The sequence below is a fragment of the Alexandromys fortis genome, unplaced genomic scaffold (genome assembly GCF_014885135.2).
Source record: "Alexandromys fortis isolate MF-2015 unplaced genomic scaffold, M_Fortis_MF-2015_v1.1 scaffold_88, whole genome shotgun sequence".
Taxonomy (NCBI): Eukaryota; Metazoa; Chordata; class Mammalia; order Rodentia; family Cricetidae; genus Alexandromys; species Alexandromys fortis.
Window position 1 is genome coordinate 265401 of NW_026067961.1, and position 14787 is coordinate 280187.

The 14787-nt window shown below is 46.5% G+C and overlaps 1 protein-coding gene across 1 annotated transcript in view; it reads right to left on the reverse strand.

The window, feature by feature from the left end:
- The window catches only part of Morn1 (MORN repeat containing 1), a 55930-nt gene extending 50324 nt beyond the window's left edge, over positions 1–5606 (reverse strand). Inside the window, exons 1-2 of the mRNA XM_050153197.1 lie at positions 5350–5606; positions 4524–4595 (exon numbers count right to left, since the gene is read on the reverse strand). Coding sequence (XP_050009154.1) covers positions 4524–4595; positions 5350–5425 — 148 coding nt within the window. The 5' untranslated portion in view covers positions 5426–5606. The remainder of the gene's footprint in view (positions 1–4523; positions 4596–5349) is intronic.
- Positions 5607–14787: the final 9181 nt, after the last annotated feature.

Genomic DNA, 14787 nt, shown 5'->3' on the forward strand with positions numbered 1-14787 from the left:
GGGGGGAGGTTGGGTGTGGGGGTGGCTCACACCTTTAATCCCAGCGATCAGGAGGCAAAGGTAGGTAGATCTGAGAGTTTGAGACTAGCCTGGGTCACACAGCCAGTTCTAGGATAGTCAGGTCTGTGTGATAAAAACACTAAACAAAATGTGAAAGATGCTAAGGATATAGCCTAGTTGTAGAGCATTTGCCTAACAGGTACAGGCCCTGGGTTCACAAGAAAATAAAAAAGTAAAGGCTGAGTACAGTGGTGCACTTGGGAGGCTGAAACCAAAGGACTCAGGTTCAAGGCCAGTCTGAGCTATATAGCAAGACTGTGCCTCAGAATGAACAGAAAAAAAAATTAAAAAGAAAACAACAGAAAATGAGAATATTTTGGTAGCCAGTAGATAGGAAAAGCCCTCTAGTGTGCTGCATAGGCAGAACTGACAAACTGAAAAAATCCAGCAAACCCAGACACTGGAAAAGTCTAGATCCAGCACTTTTCTGTGCTTAGGTTTTCTAAAAAAAAAAAAAATGGCCATTTCTTCTTTTTTGTCTGTGTAGTCCTGACTGTTCTGTAAATTGTTCTATAGACAAGGCTAGCCTTGAACTCAGAAATCTGCCTGTCTCCCAACTCCCAAGATTAAAGATGTGCACCACCATTGCCACTGCTGATTATTTCCTTTTTCTTTTCTTTTCTTTTTTTTTTTTTTGAGATAGGGTTTCTTTGTATAGATAGCTTTGAACTCAGAGATCCGCCTGCCTCTGCCTCCTGAGTGCTGGGATTAAAGGCATGCACCACTGTTCCCTGGTGATATGGGATGGCCTTCTGTATATGTGTTGCTTTTATTGGTTAATGAATAAAGCTACTTTGGCCTACGGGAGGGCAGAATATAGCCAGGCTGGAAGGGGTATCTATAGAGAGTAGGCAGAGTCAGAGAGACACCATGTAGCTGTGGAAGGAGGAAGACACCAGAACTTTACCTGGTAAGCCACAGCCTTGTGGTGATACACAGTTTAACAGAAATGGGTTAATTCAAGATGCAAGAGCTAGCTAGAAATAGACCTGAGTCATTGGTCAAGCAGTGTTGTAAGTGATATAGTTTCATGTGATTATTTGGGTCTGGGCGGCTGGGAAATGAACGAGCAGTCTCTGTTTATAAATGGCGCACCAACGTGGGGCAACCACGTCCACATAAAACCTGAAAGCTTGGGAAGGAATTCTAGACACAAAAAAACAGAGTTAAGCACGGCTTCTTGATAGCAGCATTTTCTTGGGTGGGCTGTTTGCTAGAGGCAAGCACAAACAGCTCTGACTTTTGTAGGAGGCTTGCATTTAAATGGGGTCCATCCCGCTGAGTCCCTGGAGCTGGGGTGGTGAGTATGGTCCGCAGAGGCGGTGAACATACCTCTGCCATGTTGGACTGGGTGGAGCGAACAGGTAGAGGAGTTGGTCCTAGCCACACCTTCTTAGCATTTAAAATAAAAAAGGTGCTCCTGGTTAGAAAATGATTACAGATATTCAATAAAGACAGACTCAGACAAAAATGAACTTCTGAATGGGTCACAGTGTGTTTAAAAAATATACATAGGCTTGGGAGAGAGAAGAAAAAGAATATAGACAAGAGTATGGGCAGTCATAGATTAAAGGAGAAAAGACAATAAAATAAAATTAATATTAAAAAGTAAGAGTTAAAAATAAGCCACATAAAGATGGAATATACGCAAAGTCTGGATTATGCATATTATTGTATTTTCTTTGAACTTTTTACTGTTAACGGGCTAATTGCAGAGAGACATTTGATTGTGGGGGCTGTTAAGCTAAACCAACAAAAAGGGATCTTAACTTCAAAATTTGAGTCTAAGGATATGTTGCTTTGCAAAACAGGTTCTGCTTTTGTTTCCACAGAGGATGGAACCTGTGGATTCCTTCCAGGCTAATGTGGTTTGATGGAACAAGAAGACCCCCAATGAAAGGTCTCTGTGAACCCTAAAAATACTTCACCCAACAAACAGCAGGAAGTGATTTGGAGAAAACTACGCACAAATTCCCAAAAATAATTTTTTATTTTTTTGGTTTTTCGAGACAGGATTTCTCTGTATTCCTTTGGAGCCTGTCTTGGAACTAGTTCTTGTAGACCAGGCTGGCCTCAAACTCACAGAGATCCACCTGTCTCTGCCTCCTGAGTGCTGGGATTAAAGGCGTGTGCCACCAGCGCCCAGTCCCCCAAATAATTGTTTATAAGTGTTTATTTTCATTTTAAAAGGGTTGGTTATAAATGACTAATGGTCAAAGTTAATTTATAAAAAAAAATAAGGGGATATGATATAGAGATGAATATTTTGCATTGGTATTGCTCTTGGTCTATTGATACAAATTTAAGGTCGATTTTGCTACATTGTGTATAAGGTATTGTGTTTGTGCAGCTTATTTTAAAATGTAACATATAATAAGAAATACAGATTAGTAGATAGTCATCTATAATAATCAAACTTTTAGTTGTTAGGTAGGTTTTCTAGATATATAGAGATATATTTCAGTTAGATAGATAATCTTCAACACTCCAAAGACCTACAGAATATGGCATTTAAAGTGTTTTAAGAACTTAGACTTTTCTCGACAGTGAGACACGTCTGCTCCTGGCAGCACTAATTACTTCAAGAGGAAGATGGGCATCGAAGAGGATCCTTATGGAGTTTGATAGTCATTTGGGCAAGAAACTGCTCTTGCCTGGACTACTTAATTGTATGTTTTATGAACTGGACATGCAGGACCTGTAGAAAAATGACTGCTGAACTTGCCAAAAGAGGTGAGAGACATAAGACAAGCTGGGCGGTGGTGGTGCACGCCTTTAATCCCAGCACTCAGGACGCAGAGGCAGGTGGATCTCTGTGAGTTATAGGCCAGCCTGGTCTACAAGAACTAGTTTCTGGACAGGCTCCAAAGCTAAAAAAAAAAAAAAAAAAAAAAAGAAAGAAAGAAAGAAAGAAAGAAAGAAAGAAAGAAAGGTGAGACAGTATTTTAGGGTTCTTGCTTCATGAGTCTGCCAGACATTCTGCAGGACACAGAAGAAAGTGACTGACAAACTGCCAATATAGGTAAAAATCTTTCAAATTTCCTGCTTCATGGAAAAGTCTGCCAGATACTAAGGGCCTATAGGCTGAATATGGATGCCTCAACATTACAAAAGAACTTTGGATGACTGTCCAGGCAGCAAGATGTCTTTGTCAATTCTAGAACTTTGGAAGTTGCTTACAATGCACTTCCTGTTTACTTAGGTAGTATTATATCCTTCTGGAGTCTTTGACGGAGTTGAAGTCAAAGAGTTATTATAGTTTTCCTTAGTTATGATAAAGGACAAATTAGAGATGAAACTTTAAACTCACAAAGATAAAATAGATAGAACATTTTCTTTAATTTTGCCAGAGATACAAATAGACCTAATATTGTAACTGTAATTCTTGCTTGATACAGGTTTGTTATATGTAATTTTACTATGTTAAAGTTAAAACCTTTTTTTATTTAGACAGAAAAGGGGAGATGATGTGGAATGGCCTTCTGTATATGTGTTGCTTTTACTGGTTAATGAATAAAGCTACTATGGCCTATGGCAGGGCGAAATATAGCCAGGCTGGAAAAGATATATATATAGAGAGAGTAGGTTAAGTCAAGGAGATGCCATGTAGCTGTTGAAGGAGGAAAATACCAGAACCTTACCAGTAAGCCACAGCCTCATGGTGACACACAGTTTACTAGAAATGGGTTAATTCAAGATGTAAGAGCTAGCTAGAAATACACCTGAGTCATTGGTCAAGCAGTGTTGTAATTGATATAGTTTCCACGTGATTATTCGGATCTGGGGTGATGGGAACTGAATGAGCAGTCTCTGTTTACAACCTGGCCATTTTTATGATCAAAAACAAACCATAGTGCCTTGCCTGTATGTAACTCTTACTTAGGAAATTATAACAGACCATCCATGCTGCTAAGAGAGGCAACGGGAGGCAGCCTGCTGAGAACACAGTTGCCTTTCCCCAGGAGCTAAGCGATTCAATGTCTCATAGCAAAATCTACATATCCTCTGACTTTTGTCTGGTGGTTTTCTATAAACTGTAATGCTGCCACAGACATGGTGGAGAGAAAAGGGTTCTCGTTTGCTTACCAATTTTGTTTCTCAATTTCTTTCGGAATACAGAGAAACTCAGGCTGAAAATTAGGAGCCTGGATGTCCAATAACAAATACATAGCATGCCATGATGGCGTATGTGTACTTGTATGGGTGTGCCCGGCAGAGAGAGAGAGACACACACAGAGAGACAGAGAGACAGACAGAGAGAGAGAGAGAAGCATGCGATCAGCTCCAAGCTTACAGGAACTGGTCTTACACCGACTCCAGCATGATTGGGGCAAAGTGATACCGGCGTGCAGGCACAGTACTGTTCTGTGCTTGGTATGAGAACACCGGCCTCCCCAAGCTTCTCAGAAGACTGGCTCCGAATTGCAAGGGTATGTCCTCTGGAATGACTAGAAACTTCTTACCATGTTTCTTCCCTCCCTTCCATTCTCCTTCATAACGGAAGAAAGAATTTGGGTATACATATACGCCGTAGCCTGTATGTGGAAAAAAGATGAACACAGTGACCGTTTGACATCAATAAGAGACACAGATGAAGCAGCTCAGAGTCCGGAGCAGCTCAGAGTCCAGAGTAGCCTGCAGGTCATTTCTAGACTCTCAACCCTTTCAACATGACAGTGAGCTTCACCTTGATTAACTGCTCAAGATGTGCGGGGCTCAATTCTGCTTATCGTTGGCCCAGCCGCTTCTTCTTTGGGTTTTGAACATGCGTTAACGAAAAGGTAGGCTCACCAAGAGGAGGGCTAGGACAAGAACTGATTGCAGGCTCTCAGGAGGGATTCAAAGGGCGGTGGTGAGGGCGGGGAAACAGTGGAACAGCCCCGGTGAAAATATGGCAAGGAGCCCATCCTGCCAGGCCCTTCACCATCCTCTTGTCCACACACGGAACAAAAATCCACACTCACCCCTAAGGACTCCGGGCTAGCATTGCAGCCTGGGGTAGAGAGATAGCGGCACTAGCGTGGACTCTGGCTTCACAGCGACCCTATTTCTCCGGTTTTAGGACAATTTCCCATCAGACCGCATGCTCACCCTGCCCAGTCTGACCTCGCCTCTACCCACCCACCTAACAGGGCGGGCTGGTCAAGAGCCTGCAGCCTCGATCCCCCTGCGGAGTCACCGACCGCGGCCGAGGCCTGTCTGCAGAACAGGCTTCCGCCCAGGGCGGCCCCAAGTACCAGCGCTGCCCTCCAGAGCGACCGAGCTCCAGACGGGGTACGCGGCTCGTACCGTCTCGCGGCGGCCGTCTCGGCAAGTGCCGGTGCTGCTGGAGCGAAGCCGGAGTCCGCTCGCCAGTCGCTGCCATCTTGCCGCCACTGGTTGCCGAGCAACCGTAAAGACGCTTGCCATTGGCCCCCGGTTGCCGCGGGGCGGGGTCAGGCGCTGTCTTGGCGACCGTGACATCCGCAGCGCCGGCGTCCGCTCCGGAGCCCCGGAACACTAATGCGCCTGTGCAGCACGGCGCACTTCCTCCGGCCCCGTCCTTCCGGCGGGAAGCACTCCTGCTAACGGCCTCGGCGACCGTACAGGAAGCGGAAATGGTTGGAGCTTGGGCCCCGCCCCGCGGCCATCTTGGCGGCTGGAGGCGGCGCCGCAGGACGGAACGGAAGTGCCTGGTGCAGCTTCCCGGATCCCGAGCCGAGCTCTGGCGGCCGCCCTGCCCGCCATCCTCCTTCCGCAGCCGTGAGGGAGACCGCGGCTCGGCTGCAGCGGAGCTGCGAGGTGCTGGGGGTGGGCTGGTGGCGCGAACCTGGCCGGGCGGCGCAGCACCGCCTTCCTCTGGACTGTCAAGGCCACGAGCGGGCGGGCGGGGCTGGGCAGTGCCTTTGAGGCTGGCGAGGGCTTGCCAGGGGGCCGGCCGATCCCCGGGAGGGATCCGCGAGGGAGCTGGCGAGCGCTGCCCTCCCCGGCCGTGGGACATTGGAGGAAGGTGGCCTGTTGCTGCCCGCACAGCTCGGAGAGTCTGGGGCGTGCATGTGTTAGGAGTCCTCTTCCTATCCCACCACCGTGTTCGGTTTCGGGGCACACGTGTAGGAATTGAGCCTGAGGGCGAAGACACTACTGAGTGGATTGAAGGGGTGCTGGTTAAATGACTCTAGATTATATGGTGACATTAAGGAAGTAAAACCCCCGGCTGTCTAGGCTGTGAACCTTCGGCATCGCGCTGATAAGACTATATTGTCTTCCTTGGCAAGGATATTAATGCAAGAGGGCTACCCTCCTTCACACTAAGAACTCCCAGTGGCGTTTCTTCCTTGACTCCTAAGAACAGAAAATAGTTGAAACTGCCTTTTTGGGTTAAGTTTCAACTCGCAATAATATGGAATTTCCTAAAAAGTCCTCAAAAGAACATCAGTAATCCAGACTCCGTCCCTTGCTTGGATCCTGGTGTGTGTGTTGGGGGATTGATAGAGTGTGAAGGCCTGAGGGAGATCCAAGATGATCATCCTCAAAGGTGGGAGGGGCCCAGCCTTGGAAGAACTCAGACCTGGCCTGGAAGGGGCTGTCAAGAAGGAAAGACTCTTGAAACCTGCAGGTGCTATTCCTTGGCCAGGAGGTAGTGACCACCGATGCTATGCGGAGAACTTTCTCCTCTCTGCTATATTCCTAACTTCGGAGTGATGGAGTGCAGAAACTAACCAGATAGTAGGCTCTAGAACAAGGCACGGGGAGAATGTTCTGTATGGGTAGTACTTGTCCACCTTAGAACAATTTTTGTGTGTTTGTTGTTGTTTTAGAGACAGGGTTTCTCTGTATAGCCCTGGCTGTTCTGGAACTCACTTGCTCTGTAGACCAGGCTGGCCTCGAACTCACAGAGATCTGCCTGCCTCTGGCTCCCGAGTGCTGGGATTAAAGGCAAGTGCCACCACCATCCAGATCTTAGAACAGTATTTAATCTGGCTTTTGTCGTGACTGAACATAGAGCATTTTCAGTAGGTATGTGGGAAGCACTGCAGGTTGTGAGACCCATCCAGAAAACCAGACAAGCTCCCCCAAGAAGCTTGCCTTCTAGTGGGAGGAAGTTGAGAGATTACCTGAAAGCAATTGGAAAGCAATTGTTAAAGGAAATAGAAATTGATGTGACCTGGAACTGATGTCAGTTTGGATAGCTTGGAGGGCCTCTCTGACCTCTGAGGGAAGGGCAGAGGACTGCAGATAGAACAGCTGGGACAAAGGCCTCCCTTAATCCAGGAACATGTCTGACGTGGTGAGGGGCTGGCACTTGCTTGGAGCCAGGCTCTGAGGCTTCAGCACAGGCTGCCACTAGATCCTCATAAGAACCCTTTGAGGCAGGCAGAGGGGATCTCATCTCATTTTCCAGATCCAAGCCCCACACATTCTGCAGTAGGAAGTGCAGTGCTGGGATCCGGAGCAGGCAGTGGGACTCCAAAGGTCACATTTATTAATCTTGTTATGCTGCCTCTCAGGTTGTTGTTGGCAGTGAGTTTAATCAGATGCAGATCAATGTTTGTTCAATAATCAAAACTCGACTAATGTGTTTTTGGTAGGTTTTCTGCATATCATCTGAACCAGAGTTTTAAGCAGTCAGCTCAGCTTAGAGTACATGTCTTTTTTTCTTTGAAATGGTCTCACTGTATAGATGGGCTGATCTGGAACTCATTGTGCAGACCAGGTGGACCCCAAACTTACCTGCCTCTGCCTCCTGAGTGCTGGGATTAAAGATGCGCACCACCAGGCCTAGTATTTTCTTTTCGGCATTACTCTCACTTTAAGCAGATGTGTTTTGGTGGTAAACACTTGCATGTACATAGCACAGGGTGAAGAAGATGCTAAGACAGCTCTCTATAGGCTGGGTTTGGCCTAAGTGGGATGGGCATATACACTCTAGGGAGTGCATTTTCTAATGTGCCTTCTATTAGATGTGGAATCCCCTGTAAAGTGTAAAAATGTACCCCCAGAAAGGGAGAGCCATAACTAGGTTTTTCAGTTAAATTGTGTATGTGTAGTTTATGCAACATACCAGAGACCAAAGGGCATTCTCAGTCTCTTGGACGGCTCTGAGCACTGAGCTTAGTGGATCCAGGAAATGGAGGCTTGAATCGACTATTTGCCATCCGAGGTCACATTATGAGGCCACTGACGTCTTCCAAAGAATCTCCCCAGTGTTCACGTAGAGGATAGGCTGGAAGATTACAGCCTTACTGCCCTACTCTAGCTTTTGTGAACCTGATTTCTTACCTACTTGGGGAGCTGAGACCAAGCTCAAGACTTGCGGAAGACTGAAGTCTGCTTGCATGTCTAGATTTTAAAAGAGCTTCCCTGTGCAAGTGATGCACCTGAGGCCGACTGCAGCCAGAGTGCGACTGCTCAGCGGCTCAGCACGGGCACCAGTCATCCTTGAGTTAGTTTGTTCCTGCGCTGCACTCTTCGTAGCAGAAGGAACTAGGACAGGTTCTACACACAGATGTGAGGACCAGGACTGTAAGATTTTCCCTTCCCGCCTTTCAAGTCGGGTTGATGACAAAGGCCCCATCACTGCCAGTTTCCCTGAGTCCATATCTGAAGAGCTGGATATCAGGCTGGGCCCAAGCTGCTGCCTGGCCTTGGTCTGTTGGAGATTTGTCCCCTCTGAAATCGAGGGTAATGATGTTCTTCTTAGCTGTACCTAACTTCTGCAGTGAATTCTGCCTGGGATCCCAGCAGCGTGTTGAAACTGGTTACCTTTAGTTGCCAGATAAGAAACGGCCAGGGATAGCGGGACACCTGCTAGTGTGGTTGATCGCGAGAGGACTTGGCTCTGGGAGTAGAGATCCAGGGCAGATCCTGGGAAAGACAAATGCTCTGGATCAAGTCTCACATCTTACAGACTGGTCAGTAGAGGGGAATGTTTTCACACCCCCCGAAGATTTATTTTTAAAGTATCTTATGTTTATCTCAGTTACAGAATGTCTGAAGGGGACAGTGTTGGAGACTCTGTCCATGGGAAGCCCTCAGTGGTGTACAGATTTTTCACACGGCTTGGACAGGTGAGTGGATTTGTAGATCATTAATAGAAATATTTGGAAGAGAAACTGTGACTCCTGATGAATACCGAAGGGTGAGCTTGTTGTTTCACAGGGAAGAGCTAAGCTACAGCTTGTCCCCCTGTGGAAATTTTCACTTTCAGGGTTTGGCTCTTTTCTTCACCATGTGTGCCTGCATACATGTTCCTCACTGTGTGTTCCTGTGTACATGTTCCTCACCATGCATACCTGTATACATGTTCCTTACCGTGTGTACCTGCGTATATGTTCCTCACCGTGAGTGCCTGCGTACATGTTCCTCACTGTGAGTGCCTGCGTACATGTTCCTCACTGTGTGTGCCTGCGTACATGTTCCTCACTGTGTGCCTGCGTACATGTTCCTCACTGTGTGTGCCTGTATACATGTTCCTCCCCATGCGTGCCTGTATACATGTTCTTCACTATGAGTGCCTGCGTACATGTTCCTCACTATGTGTGCCTGTGTACATGTTCCTCACTATGTGTGCCTGTGTACGTGTTCCTCACTATGTGTGCCTGTGTACGTGTTCCTCACCATGGGTACCTGTGTACGTCTTCCTCACCGTGTGTGCCTGTGAACGTCTGTTCCTCACTATGAGTGCCTATGTACGTGTTCCTCCCCATGCGTGCCTGTGTACATGTTCCTCACCGTGTGTACCTGTATACGTGTTCCTCACCATGTGTGCCTGCGTACGTGTTCCTGGAAAAGGTCAAGAAAAAGGTCTGAACAGTGGGGACTCCATCCTGTTTTTGTTTTGCTGCTGCTTTGTTGTTTTGTTCTTTTGTTTTTCTGAGACATGGTTTCTCTGTGTACCTTTGGGGCCTGTCCCAAAACTTGCTTTGTAGACCAGGTTAGTGGTAGTCCTTTATCTCTTTTCACCCCTTTTTCCTTTAACCTGCCACCTGCATCTGTACACGGAGACATGGAAACTGCCCTTTTGTTTTCTGGCCGTCCTAACCTGAATAATTACACAAAAACTATATTAATTATTACTTATAACACTGTTTGGCCGATGGCTCAGACGTATTTCTAGCTAGCTCTTACATCTTAAATTAACCCATTTCTATTAATCTATCCCAACTGTCTCTTTGACTCTGCCTACTCCTCTCTATATATATCTTTTTAGATCCTGCCTGGCTATAGTCTGCCCTACCATAGGCCAGAGCAGCTTCTTGACTAACCAATGGTAATAAAATATATTCACAGCATACAGAGGGGAATCCCACATCATGCATCCATGCATCCTGGCACACCTCATCCTGCCCGAGCGTGTGAGCCTTCCATGTTGGCTCAGGTAGATACAGTTCACTCCATGACTGTCTGAGGCAGCCTCACACTGCTTTAATCACAGCACTCGCAAGGCAGAGGCAGGTGGATCTCTGTGAGTTCTAGGCCAGCCTGGTCTACAGAGCTAGTGCCAGGACAGGCTCCAAAACTACACAGAGAAACCTTGTCCTGATAAACCAAAAATAAATAAATGAATGAATGAATGTCTGATTCAGTGAGCTGATATGACTCAATTAAAAACTTCAAATTTTTGCTGGGCAGTGGTGGCGCACACCTTTAATCCCATCGCTCGCTCAGGAGGCAGAGGCAGGCAGATCTCTGAATTCAAGGCCATCCTGTTCTACAAAGTAAGTTCCAGGATGGCCAGGGCTAGGTACACACATATATGTGTGTGTGTGTATGTGTACATATGTATATGTAACTGTTGAAATTGGAGCGGCAGGGCTGCGTCCCCGGCACCCGGCCGCCCGCATGGCTAGCTTATACCCAGAAATAATTACACGGAAACTGTATTCTTTCAAACACTGCCGGCTAGGTCCAGTTTCTTATTGGCTAGCTCTTACATATTGTTCTAACCCATTTCTAATATTCTGTGTAGCCCATGAGCTGGCTTACCAGAGAGGATCTTAACCTGCGTCTGTCTGGAGTGGGAGCATCATGGCGACTCCTCCTCAGCTAAGCCTCCTTCTCCCAGAATTCTCCTCTGTTTTCTCCACCCACCTAAGGGTGGGCCTTATCAAGGGGCCTAGGCAGTTTCTTTATTAATAAGAAATCACTCCCACATCATGTAACGAATGTTTTAAAATGCTATAATTAAAATTTAAAGTTATGTTTCAAAATTAAATGTAAGACATATCTATCTATGTATACATGAAATGTGTGTTTATAGAAAACCAAGAGTTTCCTTAGTAATGACTGTAGCTGTTTTGGTATGTCTACTCGTACACTCTGGCTGCCAGCAGTCACGCTATGACCAGCCACTTAGCAGTGGGCACAGGTAGGACCAGGCAGGCCTGCTGGGCAAGTGAGAGGTCTTAGAGTCTGGAGAGCACATCGGGGGCAGCGAGAGACCCTCAGGAAAACAGGTTTTGGGGTAGGGTTTGAGCCATGAGTCTACAGTGTGGGATGGTGGATTTAAGATGTGTGCTTTTCCCTTTGCAGCCCAAGTCCTCTCTGTGGGGCGAAGTTAGTTTCCCTGTAATGATGTTTTTGGGCTAATGCTGTAGCACAGTATTTTATACTTGATTATTTTATAATTTTCTTATGAAGTGGTTCTGTTTCAGGAATTATTGTAGGTAAATTTTGGATTAATCGTAGTCAGTGCTTCATGCTGGTGTATATTATATAACCTCTTACATTTTAAACATCTCTTTAAACTGAAGCCCAGCTATACCAGAAAGTGCACTTTGTAGTGCAGTGGGAGTTGTGGGCTGATGTTTTGTCTTTAATTCTTGTCTTACAGATTTATCAATCCTGGCTGGACAAGTCTACCCCCTACACAGCTGTCCGGTGGGTCGTGACACTGGGCCTGAGTTTTGTGTACATGATTAGAGTTTACCTGTTACAGGTAAGGTGGTCTCAACTGTTTGCACATTGTCTAACTGTGCTATTGGTTGGGGTGTGGATTGGATGTATATTAGAGGTGTGGTCTGTAATAATTACTTTCAGAAGTTTCAGGGTAAGCACCTGTCTAAAGAGGATTGGTCACAGTCTGTCCTCACTTTATCATATCCTCTACCTAGAGTTCCGAGCATGCCCAGGCTAGCCCTGCCCTGAGTCCTTTAAACAGACCTTGTGGAATCCTTCCGACTTTGCTGTGTGTCTCCATAGGGACAGGCTCATCTCTCCATTCTCGAACGGAGTGTTCCAGACTCAGGGTGCCATGAGTGACTTTGGCACTCACCTGGGATTAGCAGTTTCTGAGCTGCTACTTTGTGGCTAAGGAACATTAAGAGGGCAATATAATGGATAGGGTAGCTTAGGCAGTCCTGCAGATCTGTAGGCTGGCGGTGGATGCCTTGAACAGGTGGCTTCTCCTCAGACTTGTCTGGAGCTTGTTGCTTCCTAGTTAGACATGTGGTTTCCAAGAAGTCCTTACAGACCTGGGTTGGAGGCTTTTCCAGAAGACGTCGGCTCAGAGACTTTGTCTAGAGTAACCCTGAAAGCTTTACTTCCTCATTTAGAGCTCCTTCCTTCTATTCATCCATGTATTCATGCAGTCTGTAGAAGGGCATTAGGACAAGAGGCAACACAGTGATTTACTGGATTCATTGATGCATTCACTACTGTGTGGAACTTGTCCTTTATTGTTTTTATTTTTAATTTATCCCTGTGAGCAGACACAGTGTTGGCTTAGCACGACATGATGATGGTAGGCTACTCTCTGGTTTATTCTAAAGGACTGGATCTGTGCCGCATGTCTGAAATTAGTGTTGAGTTTCTGTTTATTGGAACTTGGTCGATTCACTAGTGGAAAGACTGGACTGGCAGCCTTGGGGTGGGGGTGGGGCACAGCACACAGATTGGTTGTACTCTGTTCTGGATCAGATTTGTGCCTGACTTGGCATTCCTCATAGCTTGGCTTTGCAACATGATAGGATGCGTGCATAAAACTGACTTTTACATCCAGTTTTTAGTTGTCTGACTTGAAAATTTTTTAGGCAGAAAATTTCTTTTTGTTTTAAAAGTACAGGCCTTTAAGGTGTATGGTTTAGTTCTGGAAATCAGCTAGGGAAGCTTAATGCTCTAGTGTGCTATTGTTGGGACTACAGGGATTCCCAGTTCTTTGTCTTCTCTGGAAGTCTGGGGTGGTAGTGCAGGCCTTTAATCCCAGCACTCCTGAGGCAGAAGTAGGCGGATCTCAGTGAGTTCAAGACCACTGGTTTGCAGAGTGAGGTCCAGGACAGCCAGGGCTGTACAGAGAAATTCTGCCTTGAAAAACCAAAAAAGAAAGGAAGGAAAGATTGAATGCATACACGTTTTCTCTTGATTCCTGGTTCTAGTTCTGTTTTTTTTCTGTGAGGTTAACATTCCAAGTGAAGTGTTTTGGTGCTGTCTGCAGAGGACTGCCCCTCTCGAGTGTGCAGTAACATGGACGTTCTGTTGTAGGTGCCTTGTGAACCTGTGTGCTCACAGCAGGTTTTGAGGCCAGGCACCCAGCCCAGTTAGCCCTATGGGGCAAGAGTGTCTGTTGAGGAAAGCTTTCTCTTCTGCTGTAACCAGTTCTGGTCAGGACTGTGCCTGACTGTCATGCACATTTGGCTGAACCCTTAAAGAAGTTTGTTTTCTGGGCCACAGGTTGCCATGGTCATATCAAACCGACAAGGTAAGTTGAGGTAAATGGTCCCTGTGGAGCATTCCTCAGTCCTTACCACTTCATCTGGAGTAAACCACGTTCCTAGTGCAGCAGAGCTTTATGGGTATGGATTCGCGAACTGGTTCCAGTTGGTGGTGGCTGGGCTGCTCATTGATGATGGCTTTCCTTCTCTTCCAGGGTTGGTACATTGTGACCTATGCCTTGGGGATTTACCACCTAAACCTTTTCATAGCGTTCCTTTCTCCCAAAGTGGATCCTTCCTTGATGGAAGACTCAGGTACAGCAAGGGCCGCTGGGGCGCTGTCCAGGCTGCTCTATGCATCTACATTCTTCTGGGATAATCTATGGGTCTGGGAACACTTGGACCTGGGCTTGTGATGTTTATATGTGCTGTAATGTCTGCATCAGAATGAGTTTGTCTGTAGGATTACCCCGTAAACCCTGTGCAGCTGTGAAAAGGATCATTCTTTAATCCCCATTTTGTTTAGGAGGAAACTGAAGCACTGGCGTTAAATAAATAACTCATCAAAGCCACACTGCAAGCATGGGGCACATACGCAGGGCAGCTCCTCTGCTTTCTGTCTCAGGATTCACTGTTAGGCACCCTCTGGTTGACCAGAGGAACCAGGAGCAGTACATAGCAGGAATGCAGTACAGATCAGTGGGACCCTGGTCGCCAGGAGCTGGTCCAGACTGGGGGCATTGGGTGCTCCCTGGGTTCTGAGTTGAAATGTTTTGGTGTGTTTTTGTGCCCAAGTGAGGCCAGCTTTGGGTTGTGGCTGACAGATAGTGAACAGTGGCCTTTGCAGGGACTCTGCTTTCTCGGGGGAAATGCTCAGTGCTGATTTCAGATTGGATGATTAGAAGCTTTGATAACCAGGGGCATTTCCTGTGGATTTCAGCTTCTCTGTCTGTCAGTAGGATAGATGAGAAGAGGCCTTGTATCTGGTAGTCCTGGTGCATACATACATGGGCTCTCCTCCATAGGTTTGTGGACAAGTATAGGCTTGCCTGCATTTCTTCCCCACCCTCTTGTTTTTTTTTTTTTTTTTTTTTATTTA